At 34.7% G+C, this 11901-nt stretch overlaps 2 protein-coding genes across 4 annotated transcripts; one reads left to right on the top strand and one right to left on the bottom strand.

The window, feature by feature from the left end:
• The first annotated feature begins 80 nt into the window (after positions 1 to 80).
• Positions 81 to 1932, top strand: LOC117618805. The gene is made up of 2 exons (XM_034348539.1): positions 81 to 301; positions 975 to 1932. The coding sequence occupies exon 2, from the start codon at positions 1002 to 1004 to the stop codon at positions 1788 to 1790; it is 789 nt and encodes a 262-aa protein (XP_034204430.1). The 5' UTR covers positions 81 to 301; positions 975 to 1001; the 3' UTR covers positions 1791 to 1932.
• A 3732-nt stretch (positions 1933 to 5664) lies between these two features.
• Positions 5665 to 9961, bottom strand: LOC117619557 (protein FLOWERING LOCUS D). Of its 3 annotated transcripts, none has more exons than XM_034349544.1 (6): positions 8119 to 9961; positions 7201 to 7962; positions 7070 to 7115; positions 6816 to 6940; positions 6436 to 6490; positions 5665 to 6338 (listed from the first exon to the last, which is right to left on the bottom strand). In XM_034349544.1, exons 1-5 carry the CDS (start codon positions 9869 to 9871, stop codon positions 6456 to 6458), a joined length of 2721 nt encoding a protein of 906 aa, XP_034205435.1. In that variant the 5' UTR covers positions 9872 to 9961; the 3' UTR covers positions 5665 to 6338; positions 6436 to 6455. The 3 variants fall into 3 exon arrangements, with proteins under 3 accessions (XP_034205435.1, XP_034205434.1, XP_034205433.1); XM_034349543.1 differs by having other exon boundaries at positions 5665 to 6365; XM_034349542.1 differs by having other exon boundaries at positions 5665 to 6490.
• Between the last annotated feature and the right edge of the window lie 1940 nt (positions 9962 to 11901).

An 11901-nucleotide genomic window follows, 5' to 3' on the forward strand; every position in this document is an offset into this window, starting at 1 on the left:
CATGTGGTAATATGAGACTATTTTGAAGGCACAGGGCATATCCATAAATAAGCTAAAAATAAATAAAAGGAAAATTAAAAAAATACGTTGTCTTTAGTTGAGCTGGAGAGATATCAGATTAGAGAATTGGTTATGAGTGTGGAGAGAGAAGCGTCCACAAATTGAAAGCTCAACCGCTGAAGAAAGAGGTAGCTGAGAAGAAAGCTTAAGATGTTTCAAAATCAGAGATTGTTCTGCAATAAGACACCAGACCAGTTTTAGGGTTTCCTGTAAGCTAATATCCATAACTCCTTCTCTCAAGGTACCAATTTTTTCCTTATATTTCTCTGACATTTTCTTGTTTTTCAGCTTCCTTATCAAGTAAATCGATGAAAAATCTTATCTTTAGAATTGGGTATTGGATGTTTTGTTATTTTCTGAGATGGGTATTGATTGAAATCCATCGTTTTGTCTATAGGTCGATGATTTCGATTTCTGTAAGTAGAGTTTAGGCCCCGTTCCTTGCTGCACAATAATTTGAAAGATAATAGACAAGTAATTTGATTCAAGCTAAAGGCTTTGACAGACGAATAGAAAGATCCTAGTAATCTGGTAGAGGCTACAAGAAATATTGAAACTAACATACGAGCCTCCAAAAATTTGATGAGCTTACATTTACTATCATGACAAGAAAATAATCATGTCACTTACAATGCAGGCAGTTGAGATATAAATTTGTTTATTGCAGTTGAGCTGATTCGGCACATGATGAACAGCATTCTGATATGTAAACCAAAATAATAGAGGGCCAATAAGTGTAGATTTTGCATTTTCTTTTCAGTTGGTACTTTTCAAAATCTCTAGTGCCACTAGTAGTTTAATTTCCTTTATCATTCAGTGAAGATGTACAAATTCCTGCGTGATTAGTTTTCCATATACATTCTCCGCTTTACCATTTCACTCTTCTTATTCTCTTCAATGTTTGACAAAACCAGTGATGAGCTGCCTTTGGCTTTGAAAAGATGCATGGATTCTCCACTGTTGATGGCTTTGTGGAGATAACTGAAGGCTTGGCAGAGATGATTAAGTACGTGGCAAATGAACCGTCAGTAGGGCTTTTTTATATTCAGCAGCACACTCAAAATGCAGTTCCCAATCTTGTTAGTCTTAGAAATACCATTGTGGATAAGTCCCGTGAAACGACTTTGCACACTGAAGATTCAGAGGATTCCATAGCCATGGTGAGATCAATGAAAGAATGTGGATTCCCCGTTGCTGATGAGATGATTAGAGACATAAAAAAATCTCTAGCGGTTATGTCAACAAAGCAACCAAAGAGAGGGCTAATAGATAACCAAACATCAAGTTTTCAGATGGGAAGAACAAGCTCTTGGAAACCAGCCAGTTGGGTTCGTTCCCCAAGTGTTGCCCAGCAGGACACTGAAAGCGGCTATATTTCTACTGTAATCAAATCTGCAAGACAAAAGGCGAGCAACTTCAAGTGGCCGCCACTTGATTCTAAAGAATTAACACAGGCTTCTTATCCTAACCCAACACTGTCAGTTGCTTCTATGAGCACTAGTTCATCTCTGCCAGATGTGGAAGCTGAGGAGTTGCCCGTGTCAAGCCATGTTGCAGATGAGCAACAAGAAGACCAAGTTGATGATAGCTTGTCGACTCATAATTTATTACCAATGGAAGAAAACTTTGATGAATTCAAGGCTGATAAAGAACTTAAACTACAAGAGTGGTTGGAAGGGACTGGCAACGTAGATAATCACAGAGGAGCAAGTGCTGCAGAAAGATTTTAGTTTGTCGTTGTTAAGATACTGAAACCGCTTTGTCATGTACATACTGTTGTGTCTTGTGTTATTATCAATGGATGATGATGTATACATGATTGTTTGAATTTTCAACGGTGATAATAAAATTTTTCTCTGATTCTTGAGTTCACTTGTGGCATGGCAGAAGTCATCAAGCCGCCATAACTTTGTCTGTGTCTCTCTGATTCAATATAAAGCTCCTAAACTAGAAGGAAAGGCACTTCTTTGAGGTTGGCTATGTGGTATGAGTTTTTGCGCATGTAGTACATGCTGGCAAGATCTATAATTTTCTCTTCTTGGATACAAATGCGCGAAAGCCTTGCCGTATTGTTGAACTGTCGAACTGAAAATTCTACCTTTCTCCATATTCGTTCATTATTCAACCCGTAGAAGAAAGGGTTTGGAGTTTACCAAAACAAAAGAAAATGGGGTTTGAGTGAATGAGTAATGCTAAAAGGACCTTGTTCTGGTTGTTATGGACGGGGAGGAGAGGTGGACCAGTTGAGTGGTAAATCTGAAGGGCAAAAAACTGCTCTGCCGGTAAATGTAAATTGGCAAAAATTGAGTAACTAAAATAGGTGATGTGGAAGATGACATGTATTGCCCGTATATACACATAATTTTCGCATATTATTGAATAAAAATAATATATATTTAAAAAATTAAATAAATTATAATAAAATATTATATAGTGGCCGAACTTATCAGTTGTAATTTGCCAAAATATTTCCGAATCAAACACATACGTATTTTATTCATATTTTTCTCATTATGTGTTTTACTAACTATGAAAGAATGTTAGAGGCTAAGATTATTTCTTGTTGTAACATAAATGCAGAATGGGTGATTTTGCAATCTCTTTGCCAACCAAAACAACAATTTCAAACAAAGATTTATGGGTATAGTAGTAAGTGAGGTTGTAGCAGTCTTCATGTAAAGTGGTGTTTGAAATGTGAAGCAATTACTAAGAACACTCCAATACAGCATGCAATTCTTTACAACAGATAATGTGTGCAGTAACAGAATTTAGTAGCACTCGAGATAACAAGGTAGACCAAAGGAAAACATTCCCACAAAAAAAATAAATAAATAAATAAATTGAAGTCTCAAATTGATTTTCTATGAAATTTCTCCCTCTTCAATATCTGCTTTGGAGATATCAAAACTAACAAATTAATATCTATAAAATATAAACTAATGCAACTAGAAGGGACATTTTCTTTTAAATTTTTTTAATCAATAGTATAGCCGCACGTCTAGACACTTTACATAGACTATGATCTTCTTCTTTTTTATTATTGTTTTTCCCCAATATTTGTTTGTCGATAAAAGTAGTTTAGAGCATTATCCATTATTATTAGGTGATTACCCGCGTCTTTATTGTCCCCCTTTGAGTTTTTCCTAATCTAGAGTTATTACCCATATAAAGAAGTTAGCATTTTCACTTTTAATACTCGTATCGTACACGTACGTATGTATTTTTCTTGTTTAATACACTTGTTTTTTACTATATTTTTAGGAATACACACACAATTCACATATTATACATAAAATACTCACATATTATTGAATAAAAAATAAAATTTATTAAAATATTAAAATACTAATTATTCATTAAGTAAATAGTAATTAAAACATAACTACTAATTAAAGTAATTAAAAAAGAGAAATTCAGATTATGACATCCAACGGGTATAGCCGCACGGCCATGCTTTAAAAAAAATTCTATTTATAGGGAATAGCCGCCCGGCTGTACAGTTGAAATTTTCTATTTATAGAGTATCGCCGACCGGCTATACTCCTTTCCCAAAAAAAGAAACCACACGCTAGGCTCTAGGCAATTCCCCCTTTTTCTTAATCGTATAGCTGGGCGGCTATACTCTAGATTTTTTTAATTGAAAAAGAGTAAACTCGCCCGGTTTTACTGGGGTCCTTTTTAATTTATTTTTTATGAAGATTATAGCCGACCGGCGATACTCCATCCAGGAAAAAGAGATACACGAGCTGGGCGCTGGGCCCTAGGCGCTAGGTGGTTCCCCTTTTTTTTTTTTTTTCTTTTTAATGAATAGTATAGCCGGCCGGCTATACTCCTTTCCAAGAAAAAAAAAAAAACCACCGCTGGGCGCTAGGCAGTTCCCCCTTTTTATTTTCTTTTTTATAGATAGTATAGCCCGGCGGCTATATTCTAAATTTTTTTATTTAAAAATAGTATAGCCACCGGACTTTAGGGTTTAGGGTTTAGGGTTTATTTACTGGGCTCCTTTTTTTCATAGACACTGTGATTTTTTTTTTTTAATCATTGTTTTTCCCCGATTTTTGTTTATCGATAAGAATAATTTAGAGCATAATCCATTATTATTAGGCCATTACCCACATCTCTATTGTCCCATTTTGATTTTTTACGTGTATGAAGAATTTAGCATTTTCACTTTTAATACTCGTATTGTACAAGTATGTATGTATTTTTCATGTTTAATACACTTGGTTTTTTACAAAATTTTCATGAATACACACACAACTCACGTATTATACACAAAATACTCACATATTATTGAATAAAAATAAAATTTATTAAAATATTAAAATACTAATTATTCATTAAGTAAATAGTAATTAAAACATAACTACTAATTAAAATAATTTAAAAATAGAAATTCGGATTATGCTTGGCTTTACTGGGGTCTTTTTTTTAAAATTCTTTTTGCTATACTCTTTACATAGACACTGTGTTATATTTTTTTTTATCAATTTTTTTCCCCAATTTTTGTTTATCGATAAGAGTAGTTTAGAGCATAATTCATTATTATTAGGCCATTACCCGCGTCTCTATTGTCCCCTTTTGAATTTTTACTTTTTTAGAGTTGTTACCCATATAAAGAATTCAGCATTTTCACTTTTAATACTCATATTGTATAGGTACGTATGTATTTTTCTTGTTTAATATACTTGTTTTTTACAAAAGTTTCAAGAATACACACACAATTTACGTATTATACACGAAATAATCACATATTATTGAATAAAAATGAATTTTATTAAAATACTAATTATTCATTAAGTAAATAGTAATTAAAAAAGAGAAATTCAGATTATACCATTCAATGGGTATAGCCGCAGGGCTATACTGAAAAAAAAAATCTATATAGATAATAGCCGAACGGCTGTACATTTGAAATATTCTATTTGTAGCGGCTATACTCCTTTCCAAAAAAAAAAAAGAAAAAGGGGGGGCCCTGGGCGCTAGGCGCTTGGCGGTTCCTCCTTGGTCTTTTCTGTTTTATAAATAGTATAGCTGGTTGGCTATACTCTAAATTTTTTTTTAAAATTTAAAAATAGTAACGCCACCTGGCTTTACCGGAGTCCTTTTTTTTAATTCTCTTTTATAAATAGTATACCGCACGGCTATACTCTTTACATGTGATTTTTATTTTAATCATTGTTTTTCCCCAATCTTTGTTTAACGATAAGAGTAGTTTAGATCATAATTCATTATTAGTAGGCCAATACCCGCATCTCTATTGTCCCCTTTTGAGTTTTTACTTTTCAAGAGTTATTACCTGTATAAAGAATTTAGCATTTTCACTTTTAGTACTCATATTGTACAGGTACGTATGTATTTTTCGTGTTTAATACACTTGTTTTCACAAAATTTTCAATAATACACACAAAATTCAAAAGTTGTTTCCTCTAGCATTATTGGAATCTTTTTTTGGTTATTAATAAGACTTGCAATATGATGGAGTGCGTCTACTGTCTACAAGCAAACATTAATACTGAATATTCTCAAAACAACGTTTTATAAAGAAAGAGTTCCGGGCAACACTGGTTTGCATCCAATTACTAACCAATCAATCTATTGCTATTGAAGTAAAGAATTTTTGCATATTACCATATAATCTGATCAGTATAGTACAAGGAAAATCATTATCATGTTTCATCAATTTGTTTGCTTTATTTTGTAATTTTGTTAAAAAATAAAAATAAAAATCAACACTGCAAATCCGCAGAGATTGCTTCCTTAACACGCATTAAGTCAACAAGTTGTGGACGTGGAAAGATTACAACCCTGTATCATTCCACCAGTCAACAATCACTGGGGTCTCGTCATAGAAGCCTCGACCATTGAATCACCACAATCAGCTTGGTAACAAATGTCCTGGACAGTAGGTATAATTGTGGCATGGTTCATGAGTTTCATGTTTAAGTGCTAGGCCAAACATGTTGCCACGATTGTCATCTCCGTTTAATTTGGGCTTCTTGAAAGATGGCTTGGAGTTGCTCTTGCTCAATGTTCAATTGGTTGCAGCATTTGTCATTGGCCCGAGAAGACGAGAGCAAGTGGCACCATTTTCTTCTACAATTGAGCATGCTGGCGGTTATTCAGCCAAAGAACATGCTGAGCGGAAAATAGCTTTCACAAGTCTTTGGTAGCAGAAACTTGTAAAGTCTTCATGGTGGCCACTTGTACGCAGACTCAAAGGTGAATAGAACGGTCCCGTAAATCGGGAAAAGCATGCACCACAATGGCCGACTCCCCTAAGCCAAAGGATATGGATCTCAACGCTACAAAAAGTAAATAATGCTCACCGAGTGGAACCACTTTCAACGTAAAGAAAAGTTAATGATATCTCACCTCTCATCATAAGAGGTCATCTACTCATTCTTCAACACGTCGGAATGATTTTGCCCTAACAAAATACAGAAAACAATGTTTATTGGAAAAATGTATATTAACAAATGCAGAAGAAAAAATAAAGATACAGGCATTACCACAGTTGGCAATATATAAGCTTACAAGTTTAACTGCACTGTACTACGAAAAAGTAAAGAAAAAAAACTTAACAAAAAGAAAAAGGTAAACTCGAAGATTTAGGGAAGAAAAAGGAAAAGGAAACCTAGGACTTTGTTGCATGCTCTGCTAAAAAAAGGGAGGAGGGGGGAGGGATTATGTCCCACTAATTTTCTTAATATTCATTGAGTGACACAAATTTGCAAGAAAACCCTCAAATTTACCTGAACCAAGTGTGTTAGAGGGTGCTTGACTTGTGATCTTAGTTTCATCTGACACTTTATCATTCACTGAGTTTGAATTAGCAGAAGGTGCAGACCCATTGCCATGGCGTATTATTTTAGCCTTTCTGGGAAATTAAGGAAATAACCACAGTATAAATAATAATTTAACTGACTTTGTAACAGAGATATCTTTCTCATGAGAGAAAAAAGAGATACATGAATTATCCAAGTAACAGAATATTCAAAGCTTCTACCTGACCAGTTTTCGTTTCAAAGTGCCAGCTTTCAGCTTTGATGTCCCTTCAAAAACCACTTTAATTGTTATTTACTAACTCTCATATTTTGCACGAAAATATATAGATAAAAATCAGCGTTAACCACTCACCAGACTTTAAAGCCAATGAAGTCGAAGCTGGTTTACGAATGCCTCTTTCAGCTTTTATTAAGGCAATTACAGAATCAGCAGTAGGCCCCAATCCTTTTCTCCCCACCAGCTTCACTCCCAGCTTTTCACAGAGGTAATTCAACCTCATCTCATCACCTCCTCGCACCTCTCTGAGGTCAAGAACCTGCTGCCTAGATAACAAAGTGTAAACATGAAGTTGCTGCTGCTGATTAAAATGTGACTGAAGCTGCTGAAAAAGTAACTTATTTGAATGCTGTTGATCAGGTTTTGCACTGTCATGACTCTTCTTCCGAGGCTCATTAAATGTCACTCTTAAAATTGCCGTCGACTTAGGATCAGCATTCCTTCGACAAAAGATAACAGAAAAACTCCCAAATTCTAAATCAGGCTCCCTAAATAAATCCGCAAGAAGGGAAGCACAAGAATGGGCATTCTTTGATGGGTTCCTGTTAATTTTTATCCTCAGGGCACGAGCGTTAGCATAGTGAGCCATATTAGCAGCTTCTCTGAGCCCACTAAGAAAAGCGCCATGCATGGTTGCAGGATATCTCCGATTGGTAGCCTCACCTGCAAAGAAAAGCCGTCCATCTCCTACACTTTCTGCTAAAATATCATAATCATCTCCTGACGCCCCTACTGCCACATTAGAGTAAGAACCTAGGCTGAAGGGGTCGCTTCCCCATCTGGTACAGACTGTTTGGATGGGCTCTGGGACACTAATTCCTTGTGGTTCATATATACCTGCATTGATATTCCATAACTGAGTAACTGTTATGAAAACTTGTGAATTTGCAGAACTTCATATATGTGTGGAAAATAGCTTTCATTTATGAACAAAAAAAATTAAAATTAAAGCCACATATATTATAATCTAAGATCAAAAAATGAATGGATTACCCTTGAGAATCTGAATAACCCGGGTCACAGCATCCGTAGGGGGCATGCTCTCAAACTTATGTGCAGCTTCACCTGCTACTAAAGCAATCAAAAGGGGACCGCCAGCAACTGTTGCATAGCTGTAAAACAGGAAGAACTCCCCTCGACGGGATGAATCATCAGAAAGGTGGCCAAAGGTATCAAGATCTGTGCCCCAGAACACATGAGGAAAAAGCATTGCAACCTTATTCAACAGTCCGAACCCCAACCTCTTTATTCCATCAAGCTTTCTCTGAGGCAACTCTGGAATAAACTTGATGGACCCACTCTTCAAAACCCCAAGTGGAACAGTGCACAATGCCATATCACCCTCAAAAACCTGGCTGCCAGCAATAACCTGCACTCCATCACTACCATACCTAATGGTGTGCACAATTTTCTCATATAAGATCGGTACATTCTCTGCCAAAGCCTGCACCAGCCTTCCATTACCTCCAGGCAAGAAGCAATGGTCCCCTCCCATATCATACGGATCATCTTGGTCCCAAAATGCAAGTGAAAGATTTGATATTAAACCTGCATTTGCATATTCCAAATTTGCAAGATGCCAATTAAACATGTTCATCTCCTCAGCATTTACAGCATCCCCATAAACCTGCCAGAACGTTTCCAATGCTGCACCAAGAGACACATCAACTGAAACACCTCCCATTAACTGCCTAAGCCTACTTGCCTTATCTAGAAGCTGGTTAAAAGCAGTTTCCACCTTCATATCCATATCAGGATCTACAGGCTTCCCATCAAAACTATAAAGTGGGCACTTATCCCTCACTTTATGAAGCACATAACCCAATTGGCGTGCAACAATGCCAAGTGGGTTCCCTAATGTACCAGTCAAAACACTTCCCCCTAAATCCGCCGCTGCACATACCCTAATTCCTCCCTCCATTTTCTTAGTATAAACCCGCCCGCCCGCTCGCTTCCTACCCTCCAAAACAGTCACTTTAAACCCAAAACGCATCATTTGCCTGGCAGCAGCCAGACCAGCAAGCCCAGCACCAATCACAATCACATGTGGTTTACTGGGTTCAGCCGGAATCTTCTCTTTGATAGCCGGAGCAACCCCAAAGTTAATATAACCATGCGAAACCAGATATTTATAAGTAGAATCCAACAGGGAATGACAATGTTTAGGTATAGAATCAATAAATATATCTTTTGTGACCCAATTCGACACATTTTCACGCCATTTAGCAATTATGTGGTTCCTAATGAGAATGTAATTGACCTGCTCTATGCCCCCAATAACTCGAATTACCCCGAAATCAATTTCCTCCTCGGTGAGCGAATCAGCAGGAAAACCAGCCGACAGCGCGATCAGCGCCTCCGCCGTGGACTCCTTATTGATCACGATGATCTCGTCGGACATATCAGGCATGGTTCTTGCCGAAGAACCAGGGATTTCTACATTGTTTCTAGAGGAATGAGCTGAAATTGAACTGGAAAAAGAAGCAAGACCGTTGTTATTACTGTTGAAAACGCCGTTGGGAATTGGAGGTAACTGAAACGACGTCGGAACCCTATGAGGCCTGCCTCGTCTTCGTTTCTTGGGGACCGAGAAGGAAAGAAGGTGAGCTGAGCTAGGGTTTTCGACTGTATTTGGAATTGGCGCGTCGTTTGAATTGGGGTTAGGGTTTTCTGGGGGAACAAAGAGGGCGAACGGGATTGGAGGGAACGAAGAAAAATCATCGGGGAATTCGTTAGGTGGATCCATCGCCGTCTGTACTGGTTGGGGTAGTGGTGGTGAAGGAGAAGAATGAAATGAACTGTCTGGTTCCCGGGAAATTTTTGGCACGGTAACTATGTTAACGGGTTTTGATCCGATAGGGTTAAATTGGATTTTAAAAGAATATTTAGGGATAAAAGAGTTTAGTATAAAAAGACTATTAAGTAATTTATTAACCTATTTGCACGCGCTTCCGTGTCTGTCAGAGACTTTTTAAAAAAAAAAATTATATTTATTTTAGAATTAAAAAAGATAATGGATAGTTGTGTTTCTAAAAAATAAGATTTTTTATCTGATTTTTTTTTAATTTTAATTTTTTAAATATAAAAAGGTGTGAATTTATCATATTATCCTCATTTAATTAATAATTTTAATTCTTAATATTTTGATTAACCAATAACATGTTATGGTATTTTGAATGTTTTACCATTCTCTGCCTTTTGCTTTATATATATATATGAAATATTTAAATACTAATTATTTATTCGGTTTTGTTTTAATTATTATTAAATTTCGGTTTTTTTTTATAATTAAGTAATATCTTAGCCTTATTAATTACATTAATTAGTATTTATATTTTAATTGTTATTTCTTTAATTATTTTAAACACTAATTAATTATTTTAAATTATTGTGTGTACTTTGTTTTTATTTATTTTTATACAAAATTATTTTATTTAGTTTAATATTCGCAATGAGTAATATCTTAGTCTTATTCAATTATATTATTTATTATTTATTTAATGAATAATTAGTATTAATTTCATAAATTACTTAATAAATATTAATTAATTATATTCACTTATCTTAAATAATTTTGTGGACTTTAATTTTTTTTAATTTCCCAATATATTTTTTAAATAGTTTTAATTGTTAGAAAATTATTTTAGTATTAGAAAAATGGATTTGAGTGTCCAAACCCTAAATCCAAGTCTCAAACGTTTCTCAAGCCTCGAACCCTAACCACGAGACTACAATGGGGCTCATATGACTCAATTATGCTTGGATACTCACATAACTAGACCTAGGATTTTACGATTAGAGTTTCAATCTTAATATGCAGTTAGTACGATATAACTGGACCTCACCCTTGAAGTAGATTTTAACAAGTGATTTGTTGGAATCTCTCAACAAAAGGTGTCATTTCCTCATCTCTTCATGTATTTCATTCAAACTCCAACAAGTAGTTTATATTATCGAATCACGTTGTGACTTGAATTTAGGATTTGGAGGCTAAAATCCGTTTTTAGAATACTAAGGACTCGATTAGTCTCGGGCATGTAAATAATAAAAGTTAAGGAGATCCTAACACAGTAGAGGATCTGAACCCATTAAAAGTTTATAATTATTTAAGTATATATAAAAATAATATAATAACAACATATTAAGGTAATGCTTGACTTAATCCAATATTAAGAGTCGTTTAGATTTAATATGAAAGTAGTTATTACCAATTGTTTATTGTTAACTTCCCAATTTACTAGAAATTTATTAAACAAAACGTCATTTTAAACCTTATCAACAAAGATAACTTATATTTGCCTAAAAAAAAGAAAGAAGAAAATTTATACTTCTCTTGCCTATTTTAATTGGATTTATATTCATACAAATTAAAATTCTATCACAAATTTTCATAAATTGGTGTGATTGTTTGTAAAATTGTGATAGTGAATTACATATTATTTTTTAATATCTTATTGCAATTATATTTATTCTTTTATTTTCCAGGTACTAATTTACCCATTGAACATAACTATTTTTTTGGGCAAACTATCCTATCCGTTAAACGCGAATACTATTTATTTATTTTAAAAAATTAAAAAGAAGAAGAAGAAATAGTTTTTTAGTTATATACCCACTTCTACTATGCATATTATCCATATATCCTAATTTATCTAATTTAGATTAAAAAACCTAAAATCATGCAGCTGTCATTTATCTAACTATATTTTATATATGAAATTACTGTTTTATTCTTTTGTATGAATTTGAGAGACAAAAAACCCAAATTTGCAGGCT

This window comes from Prunus dulcis, chromosome 2, assembly GCF_902201215.1.
Source record: "Prunus dulcis chromosome 2, ALMONDv2, whole genome shotgun sequence".
Classification (NCBI taxonomy): domain Eukaryota; kingdom Viridiplantae; phylum Streptophyta; class Magnoliopsida; order Rosales; family Rosaceae; genus Prunus; species Prunus dulcis.

Excerpts from the sequence above, each read along its gene's own strand:
- LOC117618805 (XM_034348539.1), top strand. The coding sequence starts at position 1,002 with ATGCATGGATTCTCCACTGTTGATGGCTTTGTGGAGATAACTGAAGGC.
- LOC117619557 (XM_034349544.1), bottom strand. The coding sequence starts at position 9,871 with ATGGATCCACCTAACGAATTCCCCGATGATTTTTCTTCGTTCCCTCCA. Across the intron at positions 7,963-8,118 it reads GGTTATTCAGATTCTCAAGG|GTATATATGAACCACAAGGA; the intron begins GTAATCCATTCA and ends ATATCAATGCAG. Across the intron at positions 7,116-7,200 it reads TTCATTGGCTTTAAAGTCTG|GGACATCAAAGCTGAAAGCT; the intron begins GTGAGTGGTTAA and ends TGGTTTTTGAAG.